The sequence below is a fragment of the Coregonus clupeaformis genome, chromosome 27 (assembly GCF_020615455.1).
Source record: "Coregonus clupeaformis isolate EN_2021a chromosome 27, ASM2061545v1, whole genome shotgun sequence".
NCBI classification, from domain to species: domain Eukaryota; kingdom Metazoa; phylum Chordata; class Actinopteri; order Salmoniformes; family Salmonidae; genus Coregonus; species Coregonus clupeaformis.
Genome location: NC_059218.1, coordinates 34,659,310 through 34,687,022, shown reverse-complemented (window position 1 = coordinate 34,687,022; position 27,713 = coordinate 34,659,310). Strand labels below are relative to the sequence as shown.

General features: G+C 41.3%; 1 protein-coding gene across 2 annotated transcripts; it reads right to left on the bottom strand.

Annotated features, from left to right (window-relative positions):
- Positions 1-493: 493 nt before the first annotated feature.
- On the bottom strand, positions 494-26,924 carry LOC121541881 (interleukin-13 receptor subunit alpha-2). 2 transcript variants are annotated; one of them, XM_041851242.2, is made up of 10 exons: positions 26,468-26,924; positions 25,559-25,664; positions 10,816-10,967; positions 8,288-8,441; positions 7,993-8,113; positions 7,604-7,788; positions 3,656-3,810; positions 1,709-1,859; positions 1,359-1,467; positions 494-1,252 (listed from the first exon to the last, which is right to left on the bottom strand). In XM_041851242.2, exons 2-10 carry the CDS (start codon positions 25,647-25,649, stop codon positions 1,135-1,137), a joined length of 1,236 nt encoding a protein of 411 aa, XP_041707176.2. In that variant the 5' UTR covers positions 25,650-25,664; positions 26,468-26,924; the 3' UTR covers positions 494-1,134. The 2 variants fall into 2 exon arrangements, with proteins under 2 accessions (XP_041707176.2, XP_041707177.2); XM_041851243.2 differs by having other exon boundaries at positions 1,709-1,856; positions 26,468-26,921.
- Positions 26,925-27,713: the final 789 nt, after the last annotated feature.

Below are 27,713 nucleotides of genomic sequence, written 5' to 3'. Positions count from 1 at the left end.
TGACTTTGCTTTTCTGACCAGAGATAGACATTTATTTCTCAAATGTCTGAAGGGCTACAAGTCATCTAGCAAATCTACAAGGTATCAGTCAATCTAGCCTTATCCCAAGCAAAATTAATTCCTGTAATTTTTCAGACAATTCTTGTGTGAACGAAGGGTTCTATCCTCTACTCTTAGTTTGTTATACGGAGAATGCTTATTTGCAACAGTGTTAAACAGAGAAGTAAAACAATTTGGGTCCTTAACCCGAGTCATATGACTGAGGAGGTGTTATTTTGACTAATGTATTCTATGTATAGACTTTACAGGCTTGTCAACAGATAAGACGTATTGCATTCAATGCGGGGGAAATGAAATAAAGACATTTCAGCAACATGTCATTGTAAGAGCAACAACGTACACTTGGAGGACAGTCGCCATGACCGGCCACATGATGGTGCCATATGGCATACATCGCAAGCTCTCTGAAACAACAACCACTCCAAATACAATACCGTAAAAAATGTTTTTATAGTACACATCTTTATAGGTATAGAGGAGAAGCATAGTTTTATAAAACATGACATAACAACATTACTTCATAACACCATCGAACGCATTCAATGTTAACAGTCTGGGGAATTCTATGCAAAGGACTTAAAAGATACATTCAACTTTATACAATGGCATCAGATTACTACTACAAACAATTACTCCAGTAAGTATAATTTGTGATATAAAATACATTAAATGAAATACATGTAGCAAGTAAACAAAACGGGTATAAAGAGTTGTGGCATTTTTTAAAGTTTATACTGTGTATCTTAATGCCTGGAGTCTTACATTGCGTAAACGGTTTGGCAAGACTATTTAATATTGTATTGAGTAACATTACTTTGAACACATCAGTACATAAGAGATTAATATCAGCGTACAAATCAATATTATTCTGTCTTGAACATGACAATGCTTCTTTACTGTCTCATCCTCATTTTGTGTTTGTGTTCGTGTGTGTGCGTGTGAGCATGTGTGTCTGTGTGTGTGTGTGTGTGTGTGTGTGTGTAGAGTGTGTGTGTGTGTGTTTTAAATCACCTGTGTAACTTCTATCGCTTCATGGTTTTGTGTGCCCACAGGTAATGCTTGCAAAGGTTACTACTACTTGTTCCTTCTTGTTTTATTGGGAAAAGGACTACAAGCAGTGAGTCCTTTGGAGTATTCCATCAGTTTGTGCAGGGGACAGAAAGGTATAGTTTCCCCCTCTCTGGCTTTGCACCTAAGAGACAGAAAGTAGATTAAGATTTGCAATGATTCTTCACCAGTCTTTCAGTGTTAACTATATGGTTGTGTGTGTGTGTGTTCCTGTGTTGGTGTGTACTTACTTTCTCCAGAGTGCCAACCCACACAGAGACAGGATCACCATGGAGATAATAACCATGATGACCAGGGCACAGACCACCACAGCATCTGACTCAGAACCAGGAGGTTTCTCTATATCAAGGGGAAAAGAAACGGGTTCAAATATCCATTCTTAAAGGGGGGAAATATATCTACAGTATGTACAAACGTGGAAGAAGGTGCTTTGTTCCAGTAATTAGTATGTGAGATTTTTGTTTTTATGTGAAAGTGAGGAATTTGCATGGAAGAGAAACAGGCACCTCTAGAAATTGCATTTAAGGATATACACCAGGAGAGAATTTCAGTATTGAGAAATATGTTACCACAATGTTACCTGGTTGACAGAACCAACGACTCCAGTCACTCCAGAAGCCTCTGTCAGCACAGTACTGGTGCACCCTGGACCTGACCCGGAAGCACTTCCTCTGGGCTCCACCCATTGAGAGGAAAGTGAGGGTCATCTCCCTGGTTACGTTCCTCTGCTGCTGGTGACAGGAACAATGTCAGATTTGAGAAAAACTTCTCTAACAATAATAATAGAATTTGCTTCTTCAAAGCCTCATCTCAGTACCTATCAATCACACAATTATGTTACAGTTAAATCGGAAGTTTACATACACCTTAGCCAAACACATTATAACTCAGTTTTTTCACAATTCCTGACATTTAATCCTAGTAAAAATTCCCTGTCTTAGGTCAGTTAGGATCACCACTTTATTTTAAGAATGTGAAATGTCAGAATAATAGTAGAGAGAATGATTTATTTCAGCTTTTATTTCTTTCATCACATTCCCAGTGGGTCAGAAGTTTACATACACTCAATTAGTATTTGGTAGCATTCCCTTTAAATTGTTTAACTTGGGTCAAACGTTTCGGGTAGCCTTCTACAAGCTTCCCACAATAAGTTTGGGGAATTTTGGCCCATTCCTCCTGACAGAGCTGGTGTAACTGAGTCAGGTTTGTAGGCCTCCTTGCTCGCACACGCTTTTTCAGTTCTGCCCACAAATGTTCTATAGGATTGAGGTCAGGGCTTTGTGATGGCCAATCCAATACCTTGACTTTGTTGTCCTTAAGCCATTTTGCCACAACTTTGGAGGTATGCTTGGGGTCATTGTCCATTTGGAAGACCCATTTGCGACCAAGCTTGAACTTCCTGACTGATGTCTTGAGACGTTGCTTCAATATATCCACATAATTTTCCTTCCTCATGATGCCATCTTTTTTGTGAAGTTCACCAGTCCCTCCTGCAGCAAAGCACCCCCGCAGCATGATGCTGCCAACCCGTGCTTCACGGTTGGGATGGTGTTCTTCGGCTTGCAAGCATCCCCCTTTTTCCTCCAAACATAACGATGGTCATTATGGCCAAACAGTTCTATTTTTGTTTCATCAGACCAGAGGACATTTCTCCAAAAAGTACAATCTTTGTCCCCATGTTCAGTTGCAAACTGTAGTCTGTCTTTTTTATGGCGGTTTTGGAGCAGTGGTTTCTTCCTTACTGAGCGGCCTTTCAGATTATGTCGATATAGGACTTGTTTTACTGTGGATTTAGATACTTTTGTACCTGTTTCCTCCAGCATCTTCACACGGTCCTTTGCTGTTGTTCTGGGATTGGTTTGCACTTTTCGCACCAAAGTACGTTAATCTCTAGGAGACAGAACGCATCTCCTTCCTGAGTGGTATGATGGCTGCGTGGTCCCATGGTGTTTATACTTTCGTACTATTGTTTGTACAGATGAATGTGGTACCTTCAGGCGTTTGGAAATTGCTCCCAAGGATGAACCAGACTTGTGGAGGTATACAATTTGTTTTTCTGAAGTCTTGGATGATTTCTTTTGATTTTCCCATGATTTCAAGCAAAGAGGCACTGAGTTTGAAGGTAGGCCTTGAAATACATCCACAGGTACACCTTCAATTGACTCAAATGATGTCAATTAGCCTATCAGAAGCTTCTAAATCCATTACATCATTTTCTGGAATTTCCCAAGTTGTTTAAAGGCACAGTCAACATAGTGTATGTAAACTTCTGACCCACTGGAATTGTGATACAGTGAATTATAAATGAAATAATCTGTCTGTAAACAATTGTTGGAAAAATTACTTGTGTCATGCACAAAGTAGATGTGGTTGAAAAACGAGTTTTAATGACTCCAACCTAAGTTTATTTAAACCTCTGACTTCAACTGTAGTGTCAAAACATTATGAAGGGTGTGGTGAAAGCTAGCAATGCCTGAATTCAGTTAATGCAGGCATATTATGAATATAAGGCGAGGCAAGGGCTTACAAACAACTGCTGCCCGCCTACGCCCTCTTCTCTGGGTTCCACCTCATACTCCAGGCAGTGGCTGGGGATGCTTTCGTGGGGTAAATCCCAATGCACCTGGAGCCTCCTCTCTAGACCAGACTCCAGATGCACTGCCTCTATGGCTGCAGGCTTCACTGCAGAGTACACACACACACAAAGAAGTCATGTCAAGTATCGGTGGGTGCACTGAGACAGGAGGAGCGGTTAGTAGGAAAAACAGTGTAGATGACACAGTTGATGTCGGAAGTTAGGTTGGGTCGCTTAGGTTGGGTCGTTTTTCAACCACTCCACAAAGTTCTTGTTAACAAACTATAGTTTTGGTAAGTCGGTTAGGACATCTACTTTGTGCATGACACAAGCAATTGTTTACAGACACATTATTTCTCATAATTCACTGTATCACAATTCCAATGGGTCAGAAGCTAAATTGACTGTAACTTAAAACAACTTGGAAAATTCCAGAAAATGATGTAAAGGCTTTAGAAGCTTCTGATAGGCTAATTGACATAATTTGAGTCAATTGGAGGTGTACCTGTGGATGTATTTCAAGGCCTACCTTCAAACTCAGTGCCTCTTTGTTTGACATCATGGGAAAATCAAAAGAAATCAGCCAAGACCTCAGAAAAACAAATTGTATACCTCCACAAGTCTGGTTCATCCTTGGGAGCAATTTCCAAACGCCTGAAGGTACCACGTTCATCTGTACAAACAATAGTACGCAAGTATAAACACCATGGGACCACGCAGATGTCATACCGCTTGTCACGCCCTGGCTCTGGGACTCTGTTATGTTGAGCCAGGGTGTGTAGTTTCTATGTGTTTGTGTTCTAGGTTCTTTATCTAGCTCATGTGTTTCTGTGTTGGTCGGGGTGGTTCTCAATCAGAGGCAACGAGTGTCAGCTGTTGCTTGTTGTCTCTGATTGGGAACCATACTTAGGCAGCCTGTTTTCCACAGTGTTTTGTGGGACCTTGTTCCGTGTATGGTTTGTGTCTGTTACCTAGGACTTCACGTATCGTTTTGTTTCGTGTGGTGAATCAAATAAAAGTATGTTCACTCATCACGCTGCGCATTGGTCCACTTCCTCCAACGATCGTGACACCACTCAGGAAGGAGACGCGTTCTGTCTCCTAGTCAGCCACCAATTGTGCAAGTTCTCCCACTTAAAAAGATGAGAGAGGCCTGTAACTTTCATCATAGGTACACGTCAACTATGACAGACAAAATGAGAAAAAAAAAACAGAAAATCACATTGTAGGATTTTTAATGAATTTATTTGCAAATTATGGTGGAAAATAAGTATTTGGTCAATAACAAAAGTTTCTCAACACTTTGTTATATACCCTTTGTTGGCAATGACACAGGTCAAACGTTTTCTGTAAGTCTTCACAAGGTTTTCACACACTGTTGCTGGTATTTTGGCCCATTCCTCCATGCAGATCTCCTCTAGAGCGGTGATTTTTTGGGGCTGTCGCTGGGCAACACGGACTTTCAACCCCCTCCAAATATTTTCTATGGGGTTGAGATCTGGAGACTGGCTAGGCCACTCCAGGACCTTGAAATGCTTCTTACGAAGCCACTCCTTCGTTGCCCGGGCGGTGTGTTTGGGATCATTGTCATGCTGAAAGACCCAGCCACGATTCATCTTCAATGCCCTTGCTGATGGAAGGAGATTTTCACTCAAAATCTCACGATACATGGCCCCATTCATTCTTTCCTTTACACGGATCAGTCGTCCTGGTCCCTTTGCAGGAAAACAGCCCCAAAGCATGATGTTTCCACCCCCATGCTTCACAGTAGGTATGGTGTTCTTTGGATGCAACTCAGCATTCTTTGTCCTCCAAACACGACGAGTTGAGTTTTTACCAAAAAGTTCTATTTTGGTTTCATCTGACCATATGACATTCTCCCAATCCTCTTCTGGATCATCCAAATGCACTCTAGCAAAGCGTCAGACGGGCCTGGACATGTACTGGCTTAAGCAGGGGGACACGTCTGGCACTGCAGGATTTGAGTCCCTGTCGGCGTAGTGTGTTACTGATGGTAGGCTTTGTTACTTTGGTCCCAGCTCTCTGCAGGTCATTCACTAGGTCCCCCGTGTGGTTCTGGGATTTTTGCTCACCGTTCTTGTGATCATTTTGACCCCACGGGGTGAGATCTTGTGTGGAGCCCCAGATCGAGGGAGATTATCAGTGGTCTTGTATGTCTTCCATTTCCTAATAATTGCTCCCACAGTTGATTTCTTCAAACCAAGCTGCTTACCTATTGCAGATTCAGTCTTCCCAGCCTGGTGCAGGTCTACAATTTTGTTTCTGGTGTCCTTTGACAGCTCTTTGGTCTTAGCCATAGTGGAGTTTGGAGTGTGACTGTTTGAGGTTGTGGACAGGTGTCTTTTATACTGATAACAAGTTCAAACACGTGCCATTAATACAGATAACGAGTGGAGGACAGAGGAGCCTCTTAAAGAAGAAGTTACAGGTCTGTGAGAGCCAGAAATCTTGCTTGTTTGTAGGTGACCAAATACTTATTTTTCACCATAATTTGCAAATAAATTCATTAAAAATCCTACAATGTGATTTTCTGGAAAAAGAATTCTCAATTTGTCTGTCATAGTTGACGTGTACCTATGATGAAAATTACAGGCCTCTCTCATCTTTTTAGGTGGGAGAACTTGCACAATTGGTGGCTGACTAAATACTTTTTTCCCCCACTGTATGGTATGAAATGTGCAAATCAATCCCCCTAAGACAGGGAAATCAATCCCAGAACAACAGCAAATGACCTTCTGAAGATGCTGGAGGAAACCGGTACAAATGTATCTATATCCACAGTAAAACGAGTCCTATATCGACATAACCTGTAAGGCCGCTCAGCAAGGAAGAAGCCACTGCTCCAAAACCGCCATAAAGAAGACAGACTACGGTGTGCAACTGAACATGGGGACAAAGATCGTACTTTTTGGAGAAATGTCCTCTGGTCTGATGAAACAAAAATAGAACAGTTTGGCCATAATGACCATTGTTATGTTTGGAGGAAAAAGGGGGACGCTTGCAAGCCGAAGAACACCATCCCAACCGTGAAGCATGGGGGTGGCAGCATCATGCTGTGGGGGTGCTTTGCTGCAGGAGGGACTGGTGCACTACACAAAAAAGATGTCATCATGAGGAAGGAAAATTATGTGGACATATTGAAGCAACATCTCTAGACATCAGTCAGGAAGTTAAAGCTTGGTCGCAAATGGGTCTTCCAAATGGACAATGACCCCAAGCATACTTCCAAAGTTGTGGTAAAATGGCTTAAGAACTACAAAGTCAAGGTATTGGAGTGGCCATCACAAAGCCCTGACCTCAATCCTATAGAAAATGTGTGGGCAGAACTGAAAAAGCGTGTGCGAGCAAGGAGGCCTACAAACCTGACTCAGTTACACCAGCTCTGTCAGGAGGAATGGGCCAAAATTCCCAGAACTTATTGTGGGAAGCTGGTGGAAGGCTACCCAAAATGTTTGACCCAAGTTAAACAATTTAAAGGCAATGCAACCAAATACTAATTGAGTGTATGTAAACTTCTGACCCACTGGGAATGTGATGAAAGCAATAAAAGCTGAAATAAATCATTCTCTCTACTATTATTCTGACATTTCACATTCTTAAAATAAAGTGGTGATCCTAACTGACCTAAGACAGGGAATTTTTACTAGGATTAAATGTCAGGAATTGTGAAAAACTGAGTTTAAATGTATTTGGCTAAGGTGTATGTAAACTTCCGACTTCAACTGTATCTGTTTTGATATGTTAACACTTATCAAAGGACGTTATGGAAAGGAACAATATGGGCAGCTGAACAATGTTAATGGAAAATAGCAAATATCCAAACAACAGCAGTATTGCATTGAAAAGGTGAGGCATATCATGGCCTGTTGTGAGTGTTACCATGATTCTGAACTTGCAGGGAGAAGAACGCCGACCTCAAAGCCACCTTGGGAGAGGAGCTGTTTACACATATGTTAAAAGCACTGAATTCTGGGAGAGATTCCCTGGTGAATGTGCAGCCAGTCCTGACCCCATTGGTGTGGATGTACTGAGGGCACTCCTCAGCCTGCTCCATCTCCCGATGCCTGGAGAAGCACACAGAAACACACAGACACCCAAACACCACACCCACAAAATGCCATTTAGATTAGCATTCACAGAGATTATATTTATCCAGTAAAACCAATATGCACAGGTACAGACATGTAGGTTAGGTCATACAACAGGAGAGATGTTACAAAGTACATCATGTTATTCAGGGCATTATGTTATGATTCAGGGCGACATACCAAAAGTACAGACTGTGCTTGGAGTGGGTTGGCTCCTCTAAACCCGTCTCCCAGGTGCACTCCATGAACTCCTTCTGATAGAACACACAGACAAATCCCTGGACCCTGGAGTCAACTGTACCTGGTAGGAATGGATTCATAGATCATCATGATGGTGCCTGTAGAGAATTCCATCCATACAGCACTCCCCTATCATTGATAATTTCCTATATATAGGATAATGAGAGGAAAGAGTCATTTAATCCGAACCAAACAACTCCACATCTACAAAAGCATATTGTCCTCCTGACCACACCTGTGTTATTGGGTGGCAGGACTATCTCTGTGAAGGGGCTCTTCAGCTCAGTGCCGTTGGTGCAGGCTCCCCTCAGTAAGGTTGAAATCCGCACCCTGACCTCCTTCTCCAGGTCAAACTGAGCCCTGTAACATGTCCGTACAGTCCTGATCACCTATTCATACACAGACAATATTACATTAATATTATTCATACCTCAGGCACTTGGTCACCACTCTGGTCTTATACAGTGCCTTGCAAAAGTATTCATCCCCTTGGCATGTTTCCTATTTTGTTGCATTACAACCTGTAATTTAAAAGGATTTTGATTTTGATTTCATGTAATGGACATACACAAAATAGTTCAAATTGGTAAAGTGAAATGAAAAAAATAACTTGTTTCAAGAAATTCAAAAAAATAAATAACGGAAAAGTGGTGCGTGCATATGTATTCACCCCCTTTGCTATGAAGCCCCTAAATAAGATATGGTGCAATCAATTACCTTCAGAAATCACATAATTAGTTAAATAAGGCCACCTGTATGCAATCTAAGTGTCACATGATCTGTCACATGATCTCAGTATATATACACCTGTTCTGAAAGGCCCCAGAGTCTGCAACACCACTAAGCAAGGGGCACCACCAAGCAAGCGGCACCATGAAGACCAAGGAGCTCTCCAAACAGGTCAGGGAGAAAGTTGTGGAGAAGTACACAACAGGGTTGGGTTATAAAAAAATATCTGAAACTTTGAACATCCCATGGAGCAACATTAAATCCATTATTTAAAAAATGGAAAGAATATGGCACCACAACAAACCTGCCAAGAGAGGGCCGCCCACCAAAGCTCATGGACCAGGCAAGGAGGGCATTAATCAGAGAGGCAACAAAGAGACCAAAGATAACCCTGAAGGAGCTGCAAAGCTCCACAGCGGAGACTGGAGTATCTGTCCATAGGACCACTTTAAGCTGTACACTCCACAGAGCTGGGCTTTATGGAAGAGTGGCCAGAAAAAAGCCATTGCTTAAAGAAAAAAATAAGCAAACACGTTTGGTGTTCGCCAAAAGACATGTGGGTGACTCCCCAAACATATGGAAGAAGGTACTCTGGTCAGATGAGACTAAAATTGAGCTTTTTGGCCATCAAGGAAAACGCTATGTCTGGTGCAAACCCAACACCTCTCATCACCCTGAGAACACCATCCATGTTTTTCATCGGCAGGGACTGGGAAACTGGTCAGAATTGAAGGGATGATGGATGGCGCTAAATACAGGGAAATTCTTGAGGGAAACCTGTTTCAATCTTCCAGAGATTTGAGACTGGGACGGAGGTTCACCTTCCAGCAGGACAATGACCCTAAGCATACTGAAAAAGCAACACTTGAGTGGTTTAAGGGGAAACATTTAAATGTCTTGGAATGGTTATGCACGCTCAAGTTTTCTGTTTTTTTGTGTTATTTCTTGTTTGTTTCACAAAAAAAAAGTATTTTGCATCTTCAAAGTGGTAGGCATGTTGTGTAAATCAAAAGATTACAAATCCATTTTAATTCCAGGTTGTAAGGCAACAAAATAGGAAAAATGCCAGGGGGGTGAATACTTTCGCAAGCCACTGTAGCTATAACCACAGTTCATATTGAAAAGATTAGGAAAATCTGAAAATGTATTCATGATTTTCTCAGTTACATCTAAGCAACCACAAATATAGACAGAGCCAAGAGATAACATTGTAAGGAAATATTCCACCATGCGCATCATCACTGGCACACTTTAATCCACCCCTCTTCCCTGGCTCCCTGTCCTGGCAAACATCACTCCTCCAACATATCCGGAGACTCCAAACTACCCACAGAATGATTGGAAAAGTCCACAATGCCCCACAACTGCCGCTCCATTAGACCTCCTCAACCCACCAAAGATACGCCTCCCATTAAGAAAGCCAATCTGGGAAGACCCATCCAATGATGACTTCAACACAAATCTGACCTGGACACAATAATGGGAGTTACTGGACCTGACAGATAAGCACCTCATCACTACCTCCACACAACATCAGCCTGGTTTCAACCTCCCCAGGAAGGAGTAGTCCACCCTCAATAGGTTCAGGACTTGCCCATGCCTCGCCAACCTCCACCGATGGATCATTAAAGAAAGCCCCCTATGTGCCTGTGGGAGGAGCAAACCATGCACCACATTCTTGAAGTCTGTCCAATCTACAAACTCAGCGGAGGCCTACTCACCCTCAACACAGCAGGACCGGAAGCAATCGCTTTGCTAAGGGACTCAGCATTCTCTAAATAATTTTTTTTGGGAAATATTGACTTCTGATGCATCTTGAAACATAACTTGTCTTGGCAGGCTGTTTATGGATGGTGTATCACATTTTTTCTATTATTCTGTGTATAAGACTACAGTGTCCTTGGCCAGGGCCTCAGTGGCCTTAGGACACACAGTCCTGACAGACAGGCAACACTGTACAAGTGTTTCTAGAATAACCCTCCAGTGTGTCAGGTACACATTTGACAATGTCTAGTTATGTGTCCAGTGACTTACAGTCCATCTGTTCTGGTATGTGTTGAAGTACTCCAGGTGGTATCTCATTGAGCAGTCAGTCAGGTTGGTCAGGCTGGCAGGAGACGTCCAGTGGATGTCGAGCTGCCCAAGGTGGCCAAGGTCATCAACACCAACGTTCTCAGGAGGATCCACTGAAAGTCAATGAGGTACACAGTATTTCCAGGTCAAAGGTTGATAGCGCAAAGGCACCAAGCTTGCGGTAAGCATCAAAGGGGCAATTGGTACATCCATTTCTTGACCATTTATTGACTTTTAAATTAATTATATATACAGTACCAGTCAAAAGTTTGGACACATCTATTCTATAAGGCTTTTTCTTTATTTTTACTATTTTATACATTGTAGAATAATAGTGAAAACATCAAAACTATGAAATAATACATATGGAATCATGTAGTAACCCACATTTTTTTAAACAAATCTAAATATATTTTATATTTGAGAGATTCTTCAAAGTAGCCACCCTTTGCCTTGATGACAGCTTTGCATACTCTTGGCATTCTCACAACCAGCTTCATGGGGTAGTCACCTGGAATGCATTTCATTTAACAGGTGTGCCTTTGAAAAGTTAATTTGTAGAATTTATTTCCTTCTTAATGCGTTTGAGCCAATCAATTGTGTTGTGACAAGGTAGGGGGGGTATACAGAATATAGCCCTATTTGGTAAATATTATGGCAAGAACAGCTCAAATAAGCAAAGAGAAACAACAGCATAATTACTTTAAAACATGAAGGTCAGTCAATACGGAACATTTCAAGAACTTTGAAAGTTTCTTCAAGTGCAGTCGCAAAAACCATCAAGCGCTGTGATGAAACTGGCTCTCATGAGAACTGCCACAGGAATGGAAGACCCAGAGTTACCTCTGCTGCAGAGGATAAGTTCATTAGAGTTACCAGCCTCAGAAATTGCCTTCATGGTGAAAGTGCTGCAAAGAAACCACTACTAAAGGATACCAATAACAAGAAGAGACTTGCATGGGCCAAGAAACACAAGCAATGGACATTAGACCGGTGGAAATGTGTCCCTTGGTCTGGAGTCCAAATTGGAGATTTTTGGTTCCAACCGCCGTGTCTTTGTGAGACGTGGTGTGGGTGAACGGATGATCTCCGCATGTGTATTTCCCACCGTAAAGCATGGAGGAGGAGGTGTTATGGTGTGGGGGTGCTTTGCTGGTGACACTGTCTGTGATTTATTTAGAATTCAAGGCACACTTAACCAGCATGGCTACCACAGCATTCTGCAGTGATACGCCATCCCATCTGGTTTGGGCTTAGTGGGAATATCATTTGTTTTTCAACAGGACAATGACCCAGGTGTGAGGTGTGACCCAGGTGCGGTGCAGGATAGACAGTAGGCAGTAGGCAAAGATGGTGAAACAAGGACCTTTACTGGTGGTCCCAAAGCCAGGATACAAAATAACTGACTTATCACAAAAAATTAAGGAGGAGCAAATTGGTCTCCAAACACAGGCTGACAGCAAAAATACGAAATACTAAGACTGAAAACAACAATGAAACAGTGATAGATGAATTTGTATTTTAAGAATAATGACTAAAGGATTTCACATCAAATACAGTATAAATGTGTGAACGGTGTTAGAGTTATACTGTAGTGGCAACCCACTAACAGAGGGGGGCGGGACTAAACATTCCAGGGTGAAGGGGACTGAGAAAACGGGTAAAAAAAAGCCTCCTAAAGGTGGGCGGAGCAAAGTGCCTTTGTGTGTCAAGGGGTATAAAGCTGTATTTATGTTTTTTGGCGGCAGAGCTCTCCATGATAAAAAATACAGATAATTCTTGCTGGTTGTGGACCTTGAATCATTTATGATTAAAACCAGAGCCTTACAACCCCTGGTAATGATTCAAGCTTAGGTTGAATTAGAGATATAAATTCTCATGACAAGTGGTCCTTCGAGCCGGATCTCAAAAATACGTCTTTGTCGTTCTAAGGACACCGAAACCGTGCACGGGCGGATGATAGCATCCGTGGAGAATAGTCCTGGCCTTCGACGTTAAGGTTATAAACAGGCCGGTGATGAATCTTATGAACGATAAAGACGTTAACGACATTGAAAAAGCATTTAATCCCGACTGCAAGGAGGAGGTCAGTCATTATTATTTATGGATTTTGGTGAGATTATTTGAACTTGTATGAGAATAATAATTATTGTGAAGGGCAGAGAATAGTTACCAAAATCTCATAAGAGAATTATAAAGGAAGGAAGGGGGGTCCGAAATTGACCCTAGGTGAATAGCTATTACCAAAATAATCTAGTTAATATTGAGATTGTACGAGATACAGTCTTTACAATATAAACAGGAAGGGGGATAATTATCGTCATGTGAGATAGATAGAAACAAGTCGAGAGTCATATACAGCTGGGGATTTGCTCTAACTCTGTCTATTTCATAAAACTGGAGCAGTTACGACCTCTACGTTACGGATAGTGTTAGCAAAAAATCGTATAAGGTTGTATAAATGTGAGACCTAATGATCCATCGAAATACGTGATAATTGTTTCAAGGAAGGAACTAAAATAAGTTGCGTGAGAAAAAATTGTTGTCCCATGTCCCGTTTAAAACTGGGGTCTTAAAAACCTCTGGGTTACGGGTTGAATAATTTAAATGGTTGATTACAAAAGCAGATCATAACATTTTTCAAAAGTCGCACTATTAATAAGTCCTAAAGGAAATAATTCTTGATTGAATTTTTACTAAAGGGGGGGATTTCTTATTTTGCTACCATGGGGAATAAATATTCTAAAGAGGTCCGAGAATTAACGGGGGATGAAAGAGATATGTTAGGAAAAGATCGAAGAAATATGTTTTATGGATCCATTTGGGAGAAGAGGTATGGATTTATTGGGCATCTCGATGTGGAGAAGTTAGAGGTTATGATTAGGCAGATGCATATAAACTGTGGAATGGATTTAAAGAAACAGCGAGGGGAGGGGCTAGAGACAGCGAGGGTATGGCTGTTGGAGGCTCGGAAGAGAGAGTGTAAGGACCCGTGTAAATACTGTAACAAAACAGGTCATAACCATCGCGACTGCAGAGCTAAGGGAAAGGGCAATGTCCGGGAAATGACAGTCTATTTTTTGGTTCCACGGGTAAAATGTTTGAAGAAGTAATTTGTGTCGATTAAGAATTGTCTAGAAACACCACGAAGCGATTATTTGAGAGGTACCTATACATTTCTAACGATATATAAGTATGAACTTTCTCACCCAAACGTAGACGTACGTCATGGGTGAGAAAGTAGAGAATATTTACATTTGCATTTTTGGTCATTTAGCTGACGCTCTTGTCCGGAGCGACTTGCAGGAGCAATTGGGGTTGGGTGCCTTGCTCGGGGGCACATCGGCAGATTTTTCGCCTGGTCGGCTCGGGGATTGGAACCGGCGACCTCTCGGTTGCTGACACGGTGCTCTTGGTTACTGGGCTACCAGCCGGCCGATTTGAGTTTAAGGTTGTGCCGTTGTTTGATTATGTGATAAGGTAATGTGATAAGGTTTAATGGGTAATCGGACCATAACTAATGTGGTTATAGAAGTAATGTATAAATAGTAGAGAGCCAATAGAGGGTTCCATTGAACTATTATGTTTTGTTGGGCATTTGAATGGCAAAAGGTGAAATCTGTGTGTATGAGGGAATTCAACGGCTGGTATGAATGGTAACCGGATACTACTTAGTATTTGGTTTGTTGATGTTGAATGGAAGATTTGAAGCGTGGTTGGGGGTTAAATAGAAAGACTCACTTATTCAATAGGGAATGGGTGTAGGGAGAGAGAGTTTTTACGTGTATTAAAAGTTGCATTAGATAGCTTTAGAAGTATTCTAGATAGGTCTATGAAAATATGTTACAAGTACGAATGACATTATTTCCTAAGAAGGAAGATTATTAGGGAAGGTCCCCGCGCCTCCCCCGTTGTGTAGGAAGGAGCAGGGGGGGGGGGGGTGAGACACAGTACATAGTTCAGATGATAGGAATATCATTAAATGTATGCTTATCAACAATATCAAGTATTTGTTTTATTAATTAGGGCCGAATCAGAGAGAACAGTTAAAGAAATTGAATAGCGAACTGAAATGGCGATAGAGCTGTGAAAATTATTTAAGTTGAGGACAAAGGAAAATAATTTATGATTCTAGTTCCCGGGTAAAAGGGTTGTACTTGCTTGACTAGATTGAGCAGAAGTTTTAATAGTTGAATGAAAAGCATTTATTTGACGAAGTCTAATTGTTATTACTTTATTCGATAGGTTGCTTAACACCAGTAGTGTATGCAAATAGTTGGTGAATTCTAGAACGATAATTTATTTTCGTTACGGGGACCAGGGGATGCAAGTGGCTTTGGCTGTTGTGCTGGGGGAAAAGTGCCAGCCTGTGGTGGGTTCTGGATTTGTTAAATAAACAAACTTATATTTTAAACTAAAGTAATGCAATAGGCTACAATTATAACATTATCACAAAAAGGCACAATTTAATGTGAGATAGTTATTACAATTATCATTAATAGTTATTACAGTTATTATCATTGATCCAGTAATGATAGAAGGATAGTAGAGGAAAGGCAAGGGATTAAATCTCATTTAGGGAAAGCAGAAGAGTATGAAGATATATTAGGGAGAAAATACCATTAACTGAGGGATATAAAACGTTTAGCTGAAAAAGAAAACAGGAATAATTTACCTTACACCCTAATACAGACATTGCATTACTTTTGATGTAACCGTGATTGTATTGGCTAAAAAATGAAATATGACATTTACAGGGGGGACAGGAACAATATAAGGGGAGACAGATTTTCCTAGGGAGTTGATCAAATAATTGATAATGGATCATTTGAGATGAGATCACATGTAGCAGATTTAGGGTAATCAATTAAATAATCATTGTATACTCGAGGAATTTTGAGTGGTTTTATGGATTAGTTATGAGGAATTAGATTGATACAAACAATTATTGATGGGTTAGGACTGGGGATATCTGTATCATGTTTTGTGTGTACTACCATCTTTAGATTACTGATGGTAATTGAAGGTTAACAAAATGTATAACCAGGAGAAAGAGATTAGCTTATCTCATTGGAATGTTGCCCAGGGCTAGGGGGAGCAGTAGTGAAGTTAGGCAGTATTTAGGTCATAAAAGTGAGCTACCAAATTAAGGCCTGGCTATTTTTGATTGTTGTTTTTCAATAGGGTTTTCAAATAAAAAACAACACACCCAGTATGATGTTTATAAAGGGTTGTTATGTTGAATTTAGGGAATTTTCAACAGTTCATAGGTGGTGTTATTATGCTGTGGGATGGAACGGTTTGTTGGGGGATATTTGAAACATTAAAATAACAGAAGAGGGAGAGAGCTTTCCCTGAATGAAAGATACCTGTTGCTAGTCAATTGTACTAATCTTGGATTACTTTTACGGGATAGAAGGAAGTTGAGATATTATCAAATGTTGTCATTTACATTTCATTTTTATTAGGCTTTAATAAACAACAAGTTGGTATTTTAAACTAAATGAATGCAATGAGCTGCAGTAATCAGAGGAAGGCACAATCTAATGCGAAACAGCTATTGCCTAGATCATTGATTTAGTAATAAGATCAGGAAGATAGTAGTAATAGGAAGCTGGATAGGATAATTTAAGATAGGGACTAGCTGTCCAGAAATAGATGAAGAATGATGAGCTTTTTGGGAATGATAGACTGCTGTAAAGCTTGGGTACTCCATTATGTACTGCATACTGGTCAATTAAGTGATCTTATCTATGGGAAGGCAATGGCAGCCCATGGTAAAATCATTTGGAACTCTGAGGAGGAAGAACAATTTATGTTGTTGCTCACTTCCCAAACAGTCTTAGCTTTTCCTACATATATCAGGGATTTTACCCAAATAGTGGAGAGTAAAGAGGGAGTTCAGGCTAAAACCTGTCTCTCCTTTGCTATCTTCTTGATTGATTACAGCATGAAGGGGGGTTTGTGTTAGGTTTAAAAGATTTAAATATGGACCTGTCATGTCCAACCATCAGTCTTCAGGTCAAGCCCGGGAGAGCCAGGGTAGAACAGAGTTTGAACTAAACATAAGTGTTTTTAAAAGATAAGAGATTGATTGATTGGATTACTAATTGATTCTGAACTGAATGAAAGTCGAATTTAGCCGCCATAAAAGACAAAGGAAGTGGGAGGAGCAATAAAGAAGCAAGGGACAGTCTCAAAAATAAATAAGGGATGGCAATTGGATGATAAATTACCTAAGTGATTGTTTAGGTAGGTGGTAGGATTGACACATGAGCAGAACTATGTGTCAAGAGGGGGGAAGAGGCTAATGGTAGGATTAAATAATATACGAAGGAGAGGACAAAATACTTTAAAAAACAACAACATTTTTTTAGATACAGTCTAGAAAGAGAATGCAGTCAGAAATAGAAATTGAGAGCTGAACATGTGTGAAGATAGTTTATTAACCACACCCGTATGTCAGAGGTTTTGTGCCCCACAGGTGAACTAAAGGAGAAGGTGACCCACTATCTAACCAGGTGACTGGTGAGCATCCAGTCCCTAAAGAAGAAAAACTGGAAGCAGGCCTGTTGGGAAGGGCCCTATCAGGTTATATTAGTCACTGCCTTTGCCATTAGAATAGCTTAGAGAGCCACTTGGGTCAACGTTACCCACTGCAAAAAGGTAGGCCCACATGCCAACACCGTTGAACACACACAGAGTTAAAGAGAAGAACTGGAAACCAATAGGGTCTGGGGATCACCTCTGTTAACGAAGATCTCCTACCCCAACCTATCATCACTGTAGTGTGTTCTCAGGGTGTGAGTATGGGGTAGTACCAAGCAGAAAGACTGAGGACAGGAGAGGATTGGCGGTTTTTGGGAATATGGATAACTTGAGTTGCATCATAGTCTCGGTAATGGTCTTGATATGTCAAGATCCACCACCAATTATGCTATGCCCTTACCATTGTTAAGAAGTAAAAGAGAAGAGAAGCGACCCGACATACTGATCGTCAAGGACGGGAGGCCTACAAAATGGGAGTCCGAGAAGGGCAGACTGTAGGATTCAAAATAAAGGTTAGGGACGTAGCAAACGGGTGGGGTACATGTCAATAAGCAAGCAACGTGGGATTATAAAATCCCATTGTATTTATGTTCAGCTCCCTCGGCGGATTGTTCCTTGGATAAGGTGTTTAGAAATACTGGGGGACGGAGAGATGAGACGAGGGGGGTGGACGTCCAGATGGAGGATAAGAAGGTATAAGGACATCCCCACGGAGATGGTAGTAACAATAGTAAAGGTCACTAAAGAGGCCAATTGAACAGGGATTGGGCTAGCAAAGTTAACTTACTCGGCCAACCCACCTAGGTTCACTTTAACTCCTGGCGGATACCAGTGTTACAGACATAGAAATGGCACCTGTAACTTAGGTGATTTTGATGGCTGTAAGGAGATAATTAATGTGACTGATTTAGATAGAGGAGGAAAAATAAATAAATATGAACCTTACCCTCTGACTGATGTGTGGTGGGCATATATTAACAAAGGGAGCATTCGACAGACATTACCAGAAGGATGGGTGGGTACTTGTGTCCCAGAATTGTTGGTCCAAACCTGTAAGAATTAGTCATCAAAGACCAGTGACAGGAAGAATAATCAGGAGGAGAAGAAATATAGGTCAGGAAGGAAATAGCCCAATTTGGATAGATGGTATAGGCATCCCCAGGGGTGTTCCAGACGAATACAAAGCTATGAATCAAATATGTGAGGGTTTTACCACAACATTTTTCTGGTGGGTGACAATAAACAAGAATGTGGATTGGATAAATTATATCTATTACAACCAACAACGATTTATTAACCAGACTAGAGATGCAGTAAAGGGGATCTCCGAGCAATTATCCGCCATCCCACTCATGACTTAGTAAGAGGTTGGCTCTAGATCAGGCAGAAAGGGCCGGTGTCTATAGAATGATAAGCCATTGTTGCACATTTATCCCTTACAACACCACACTGGATGGGACAGTCACCAGAGCTCTTGCAGAATGAACTGCACTAAGTGAAGAATGAACTGAGAACTCAGAAGTTAGTACATCGTGGATAGGGTGGTTTGATGAAATGTTTGGTAAATGGAAACCCATAGCAGCCACCATCTTAGGGGCGGTCAGTGTTTGTATGGGTATTCTTGTATTATGTGGTTGTTGTCTTGTTCCCTCTGTCTGAGGATTGGTGAGTCAGGCGTCGGTGAAATGCAGTATCTCAACAATGATGAGAGATGGACCGACTCCGGACTCGATAAAAACGATCCTCCAGGCTTGGTGGATGACGAGGATTTTGACCCTGAAAGACCGCCATTGGATGAAATGTTTATTAGTTCTGACGTAATCTCTGAGATTAATCATGCTTGTAAAATACATTTATCCTGAATGTGAAAACATTTAGTCAAAGGGGTGGATTGATAGATGAATTTGTATTTTAAGAATAATGACTAAAGGATTTCACCCCAAATACAATATAAATGTGTGAACGGTGTTAGAGTTATAATGTAGTGGCAACCCACTAACAGAGGGGGGCGGGACTAAACATTCCAGGGTGAAGGGGACTGAGAAAACAGGTTAAAAAAAGCCTCCTAAAGGTGGGCGGAGCAAAGTGCCTTTGTGTGTCAAGGGGTATAAAGCTGTATGTATGTTTTTTGGCGGCAGAGCTCTCCATGATTAAAAATACAGATAATTCTTGCTGGTTGTGGACCTTGAATCATTTATGATTAAAACCAGAGCCTTACAACCCCTGGTAATGATTCAAGCTTAGGTTGAATTAGAGATATAAACAGGTAGAACACTTCTCAAGTACATGTACTTCCGTCTCGTGATCAGACACTGATTCGTACTGCTTGACATCAAGAAACTAGCAGAGAAAACTGAGCAAGGGAACACAGGGAAGTGAGGGCATAAATACACAGGTGAACAGATAGACACAGGTGACACCAATAGGATGATGATTAGTCCCGACTGTGATTGAGGAGGTGCCTAAGGTTGTCGGAGGATGACACCTAGTGGGTCGCTCCGGAACTGCGACCCCCTCATGTAACACCTCCAGGCTGTGTAAGGGATATTTTACCAAGAAGGAGAGTGATGGAGTGCTGCATCAGATGACCTAGCCTTCACAATCCCCCGACCTCAACCCAATTGATATGGTTTGGGATGAGTCGTACCGCAGAATGAAGAAAAAGCAGCCAACAAGTGCTCAGCATATGTGGGAACTCCTTCAAGACTGTTGGAAAAGCATTCCAGGGGAAGCTGGTTGAGAGAATGCCAAGCGTGTGCAAAGCTGTCATCAAGGCAAAGGGTGGCTATTTGAAGAATCTCAAATATAAAATATATTTTGATTAGTTTAACACCTTTTTTTGGTTACTACATGATTCCATATGTGTTATTTCATAGTTTTGATGTCTTCACTATTATTCTACAATGTAGAAAACAGTAAAAATAAAGACAAATCCTGGAATGAGTAGGTGTGTCCAAACTTTTGACTGGTACTGTATTTGATACACTGCCGATTTTGCAGGTTTTCCTACTTACAAAGCATGTAGAGGTCTGTAATTTTTATCATAGGTACACTTCAACCGTGAGAGACGGAATCAAAAATCCTGAAAATCACATTGTATGATTTTTAAGTAATTAATTTGCATTTTATTGCATGACATAAGTATTTGATACGTCAGAAAAGCAGAACTTAATATTTGGTACAGAAACCTTTGTTTGCAATTACAGAGATCATACGTTTCCTGTAGGTCTTGACCAGGTTTGCACACACTGCAGCAGGGATTTTGGCCCACTCCTCCATACAGACCTTCTCCAGATCCTTCAGGTTTCGGGGCTGTCGCTGGGCAATACGGACTTTCAGCTCCCTCCAAAGATTTTCTATTGGGTTCAGGTCTGGAGACTGGCTAGGCCACTCCAGGACCTTGAGACGCTTCTTACGGAGCCACTCCTTAGTTGCCCTGGCTGTGTGTTTCGGGTCGTTGTCATGCTGGAAGACCCTGCCACAACCCATCTTTAATGCTCTTACTGAGGGAAGGAGGTTGTTGGCCAAGATCTCGCGATACATGGCCCCATCCATCCTCCCCTCAATACGGTGCAGTCGTCCTGTCCCCTTTGCAAAAAGCATCCCCAAAGAATGATGTTTCCACCTCCATTCTTCACGGTTGGGATGGTGTTCTTGGGGTTGTACTCATCCTTCTTCTTCCTCCAAACACGACGAGTGGAGTTTAGACCAAAAAGCTCTATTTTTGTCTCATCAGACCACATTACCTTCTCCCATTCCTCCTCTGGATCATCCAGATGGTCATTTGCAAACTTCAGACGGGCCTGGACATGCGCTGGCTTGAGCAGGGGGACCTTGCGTGCGCTGCAGGATTTTAATCCATGACGCCCGTAGTGTGTTACTAATGGTTTTCTTTGAGACTGTGGTCCCAGCTCTCTTCAGGTCATTGACCAGGTCCTGCCGTGTAGTTCTGGGCTGATCCCTCACCTTCCTCATGATCATTGATGCCCCACGAGGTGAGATCTTGCATGGAGCCCCAGACCGAGGGTGATTGACCGTCATCTTGAACTTCTTCCATTTTCTAATAATTGCGCCAACAGTTGTTGCCTTCTCACCAAGCTGCTTGCCTATTGTCCTGTAGCCCATCCCAGCCTTGGGCAGGTCTACAATTTTATCCCTGATGTCCTTACACAGCTCTCTGGTCTTGGCCATTGTGGAGAGGTTGGAGTCTGTTTGATTGAGTGTGTGGACAGGTGTCTTTTATACAGGTAACGAGTTCAAACAGGTGCAGTTAATACAGGTAATGAGTGGAGAACAGGAGGGCTTCTTAAAGAAAAACTAACAGGTCTGTGAGAGCCGGAATTCTTACTGGTTGGTAGGTGATCAAATACTTATGTCATGCAATAAAATGCAAATTAATTAATTTAAAATCATACAATGTGATTTTCTGGATTTTTGTTTTAGATTCCGCCTCTCACAGTTGAAGTGTACCTATGATAAAAATTACAGACCTCTACATGCTTTGTAAGTAGGAAAACCTGCAAAATCGGCAGTGTATCAAATACTTATCAAATACCTGCACCTCATCATGAGGCACACCTGGACTTCATTACTACCCTGATTACTTCCCCTTTATCTAGCACTCCCTAGCATCACTCTTCAGGCAGTATTGGTTCAGTTTTCATGTCCAGGCGCTTCTCTTGTTTTGTAACGCTCCATGTTCGTTATTATTAAACTCACCATCTGCACCTGCTTCCTGACTCCCTGCGTCTACGTTACACAGTGGAGGCTCCTCAGAGGAGGAAGGGGAGGACCATCCTCCTCAGTGAATTTCATAAAAATTGTGAAACATAGAAAAAGTTATTATTTTTTAGATAAAACTACACTAAATATATTCACGTCACCAAATAATTGATTAAAACACACTGTTTTGCAATGAAGGTCTACTACAGTAGCCTCAGCAGCACTCTGTAGGGTAGCACCATGGTGTAGCCGGAGGACAGCTAGCTTCTGTCCTCCTCTGGGTATATTGACTTCAATACAAAACCTAGGAGGCTCATGGTTCTCACCCCTTTCCATAGACTTGCACAATAATTATGACAACCTCCTGCTCTTGCAGCATGAACTGACATGTTGTCCACCCAATCAAAAGATCAGAGAATTACTCTAGTACTGAAAGCATAAGCTACAGCTAGCTAGCACTGCAGTACATAAAATGTGGTGAGTATTTGACTCAAAGAGAGAGAAAGATAATAGTTGAACAGTTTTGAACAAATTAATTTCTTCCAAAATTAAGGATTAGCAAGAGAGAGAGGGAGAGCTACCTATATTTCGTAGTATCGTTTTTTTTTTCACTTACTTAGCTAGTGTCAAATGCAGATAGCTAGTTCAGCCTGAACTACTGAACTAGTAGACCCTACACCCAAACGAGGGCACTACGTTCATCCACCTCTGGCCTGCTAGCCCCCCTACCTCTACGGAAGCACAGTTCCCGCTCAGCCCAGTCAAAGCTATTCGCTGCTCTGGCACCCCAATGGTGGAACAAGCTCCCCCACGACGCCAGGACAGCGGAGTCACTGACCACCTTCCGGAGACACTTGAAACCCTACCTCGTTAAGGAATACCTGGAATAGTATAACAGTAATCCTTCTACCCCTCCTCGCCCTCCCCCACCCCCATTATAAAAAAGGGTGGTTGTCCCACTGGCTATCCTAAGTTGAATGCACCAATTTGTAAGTCGCTCTGCATAAGAGCGTCTGCTAAATGACTTAAATGTAAATGTACTCAAACACCCGGCTCGAACACTGGAACTTTTTTTGCCTGGTCACAGACAGCTGATGTGTTGTGCACTGAAGTCCACAAGCGAAGGGAAAAGGTGAGAGGAGGAAAGTGCGTAGATAGAGTATAGCTCAGTTGGTAGAGCATGGCGCTTGCAACGCCAGGGTTGTGGGTTCGTTTCCCACGGGGGGACAGAATGAAAATGTATACACTCACTAACTGTAAGTCGCTCTGGATAAGAGCGTCTGCTAAAATGTAAAAATATACAACAAGCTGTTTGTATGTGGCTGGCTGCTATGAAAGTGAACTGTTTGCGTGTTATCAGGGGTGTACTCATTGTTCCAATTCTGTTGAAAAACGTTTCTTAAACAGAAGCAAACAGAACGAAACGGGGATAAACATACCTGAATTTGTCCAATAGAAACTCTCGTTTGCAACTGTTGGACTAAGGATTATACCCTAGATCAGCTAGATGCAGGCAAGAGTGCGCAAGGCGGTTTTGAATGTGTCACTGTCTGTCACCTTCGTTACTCAGAATTCTCTCAACCTGTGCACCTACGTTGTAAACTTTCATTCATAGGCTAGGTTGAAGCAACCTCATGATGGATACAGGGAACATTTGAGTATCATGTAGTAGCCTAAACCTATCGATGTTACATTGAGCTGGGTGAATGGAATATGAATGACAGTCATCCAATATGCTGTAATAGAAATAAGGCCATGTTCATTTTAAAATAAATCGTCCTCCCTCATCTTAAACGACACCAACCGCCACCGATATACAGTGCCTTCAGAAAGTATTTATATCCCTAGACTTATTCCACATTTTGTGGCGTTACAGCCTGAATTCAAAATGAATTAAATATGTTTTTTTCTCAACCATCTACACATAATTCTCCATAATGACAAAGTGAAAAAAAAATGGGGAAATGTTTGCAAATTTATTGAAAATAAAATGCAGAATTATCTTATTTAAATAGGTTTTCACACTCATTAGTTAATACTTTGTAGAAGCACTTTTGGCAACAATTACAGTGGTGAGTCTGTCTAGGAAAGTCTCTAAGAGCTTTCGCACACCTGGATTGTGCAACATTTGCCCAGTATTCTTTTCAAGATTCTTTAAGCTCTGTCAAATTGGTTGTTGATAGTTGCTAGACAATCATTTTCAGGTCTTTCCATAGATTTTCAAGCTGATTTAAGTCAAAACTGTAACTCAGCCAATCACAAACATTCACAGTCTTCTTGGTAAGCAACTCCAGAGTAGATTTGGCTTTGTGTTTTAGGTTGTTGTCCTGCTGAAAGGTGAATTCATCTCCCAGTGTCTGGTGGAAAGCAGACTGAACCAGATTTTGTCTGTGTTAATCCATTAAATTTATTTTTTATTCTGAAAAACTCCCCAGTCCTTAACGATTACAAGCATACCCATAACATGATGCAGCCACCACTATGCTTGAAAATATGGAGAGTAGTACTCAGTAATGTGTTGTATTGGATTTGCCCCAAACATAACACTTTGTATTCAGGACAAAAAATATTTTTTTGCTGTATTACTTTAGTGCCTTGTTGCAAACAGGATGCATTTTTGGGAATGCATTCTGTACAGAATTCCTTCTTTTCACTCTGTCAATTAGGTTAGTATTGTGGAGTAACTACAATGTTATTGACCCATCCTCAGTTTTCTCCTATTACAGCCATTAAACTCTGTAACTGTTTTAAAGTCACGATTGGCCTCATGGTGAAATCCCTCAGCGGTTAGGAAGAACACCTGTATCTTTGTAGTGACTGGGTGTCTTGATACACCATCCAAAGTGTAATTAATAACTTCACCATGCTTAAAGGAATATTCAATGTCTGAGTGAGTCCATGCAACTTATTATGTAACTTGTTAAGCAAATGTGTACTCCTGAACTTATTTAGGCTTGCCATAACAAAGGGGTTGAATACTTTTTGACTCAAGACATTTCAGCTTTTCATTTTTAATTAATTTGTAAACATTTTGAAAAACATAATTCCACTTTGGCATTATGGGGTATTGTGTGTAGGCCAGTGAAACAAAATACAATTTTAATCTATTTAAAATTCAGGCTGTAACACAACAAAATGTGGAAAAAGTAAAGGGGTGTGAATACTCTCTGAAGGTACTGTAGATAAGGGGAGGGGAGGAGTTGATACTCAGAGTAAAGTACATGGGAGGGATCTGAAATAATCTGGTAAAGGTCCGTTAAAAAATAGTCTGCATGGAGGGATCGTGACTCACACCCATGACCTTCACAACAATTTAATTGGGATCACCATTTGTTTTAGATCAAGCTGATGTAGAATGGAAACCTACCTGGGATTACGAGTTATTACAGTAAGACAGTGATGAATGAATAGAAATACACGTGTAGAGACTAACCTGTAATTTCTTGTGGCTTGACACACTGACTCCAGTCAGATATAAGCATTAATATGGCTGTCAGCCACCACACTTTTTTACTCTTCAGCATTCTCCTAACTGGCCCCTGGAACATCATGAGAATTGAATTGTACAATGTAGTATTGATAAATCAATCACATATCATATTTTACCATGAGTTATAGTCTCAGCAAACACCAGTATAGTACAGTACAGTACAGTAAAGTATGGAATCTGAAGGGTATGGAATGATCTTGATAAACACAATATTATGTCAATGGAAACAATAACATGCATAATTTAAAATACATGTGCAATTGTCTTGATATAAACCACAGGTACATTGCCTTCAGAAAGTATTCATAACCCTTGACTTATTCCACATTTTGTTGTGGGATTAAAATGGATTTAATTGTAATTTATTGTCAACGATCTACACAAAATAATCTGTAACGTCAAAGTGGAAGAAAACTCCTAACAAGGGGTGTGAATACTTTCTGAATGCACTGTACCTATTAAACATATATTTAATATGACTGTAACAAACAACAAATCCAAATTCACAGCTTTTAAGTCTTAATAATGTGAAAAAAAATACATAGTTGATATGCACAAGTTATAATCTATTGTACTGTATGCAATTGAATTCTCTATAGAAATCAATATAAATATACTGTTAATGTACAAAGTAAACAAAGTAAATGTTTTCAAGCATATACAGTAGAGAATGCATATACAGTAGTGAACGCATGTTTTTAAATCAAAGCATGTCTTTAGAAAGGCAACCCACAATTTGAATGTCAGTTTTATATCAACATTTTAGTAGAATATAAAGTTGAGATCATTTGGATACAAAACAGAGAGAACAGAGAGGATAAACGTGCGTATCCGCAGACAAGGAGTACTTACTGTGAATCGAGTGAGAGCTCCTGTGTAGATGTTTGACAGCCTGCACCATCTAATCAGGGCTGTGCGAAGTGCCTGCTTTTGTATTCTCCGGTGAACTACAGCGCAGCAGTAGCAGCCGGGAAAGACTACAGTATGTCACAGGTTGATGCCTCAGGGGTCATGTATTGTACTCAGTCTGAACTTTCTAACAAACAAGGAAGCTCATATTTAGTGTGAGTCTGCAGTTTTATCAGTTTCCTGAAGAATGCCAAGAAAGTTACACAAACAGCCTGTCCCTATAGCCTCTGTGTGAGTGTGGTCATAGATGTGGTTCTGTGCATGGGAATTAAGTGCGCTGTGACTCTGACCTGGATGGGTGGGGGCTGAAGGTCTCTCATACTGATGGATGTTTTGTTTCCCTTTTCCCAGGAATCAGGTCCTGGGTCCAGTGAATAAAGTCGCAACACTTCCCTTGAAGCTCACACCTGCTAAAGCTCCCCCCCAGTCTGAGGTCCTGAGCGCTCTAGAGCATGTTTTCATCAAGGATCTCTCTGTACTTTGCTCCGTTAATCTTTACCTCGATCCTGACTAGTTTCCCAGTCCCTGACGCTGAAAAACATCCCCACAGCATGATGCTGCCACAACCATGCTTCACCGTAGGGATGGTGCCAGGTTTCCTTCAGGCCAAAGAGTTTAATCTTGGTTTCATCAGACCAGAAAATCTTGTTTCTCATGGTCTGAGAGTCTTTAGTTTTTTTATTTTTATTTTTATTTTTTATTTTAGTCATTTAGCAGACGCTCTTATCCAGAGCGACTTACAGGAGCAATTAGGGTTAAGTGCCTTGCTCAAGGGCACATCGACAGATTTTTCACCTAGTCGGCTCGGGGATTAGAACCAGCGACCTTTCGGTTACTGGCACAACGCTCTTACCCACTAAGCTACCTGCCGCCCTAGTTGCCGCCCTAGTTGCCTTTTGGCAAACTCCAAGCAGGCTGTCATGTGCCTTTTACTGAGGAGTGGCTTCCGTCTGGCCACTCTACCATAAAGGCCTGATTGGTGGAGTGCTGCAGAGATGGTTGGCCTTCTGGAAGGTTCTCCCATCTCCACAGAGGAACTCTAGAGCTGTCAGAGTGACCATCGGGTTCTTGGTCATCTCCCTGACCAAGGCCCTTCTCCCCCGATTGCCCGGTTTGGCCAGGTGGCCAGCTCTAGGAAGAGTGTTGGTGGTTCCAAACTTCTTCCATTTAAGAATGATGGAGGCCACTG

Bases quoted from the DNA above. Each gene is read 5' to 3' on its own strand.
- LOC121541881 (XM_041851242.2), bottom strand. From the start codon at position 25,649: ATGCTGAAGAGTAAAAAAGTGTGGTGGCTGACAGCCATATTAATGCTT. The intron at 10,968-25,558 runs GTTAGTCTCTAC...ATTGACTTTCAG, and splicing joins CAAGCCACAAGAAATTACAG to TGGATCCTCCTGAGAACGTT. The intron at 8,442-10,815 runs GTAAGTCACTGG...GTGTATGAATAG, and splicing joins CATACCAGAACAGATGGACT to GTGATCAGGACTGTACGGAC.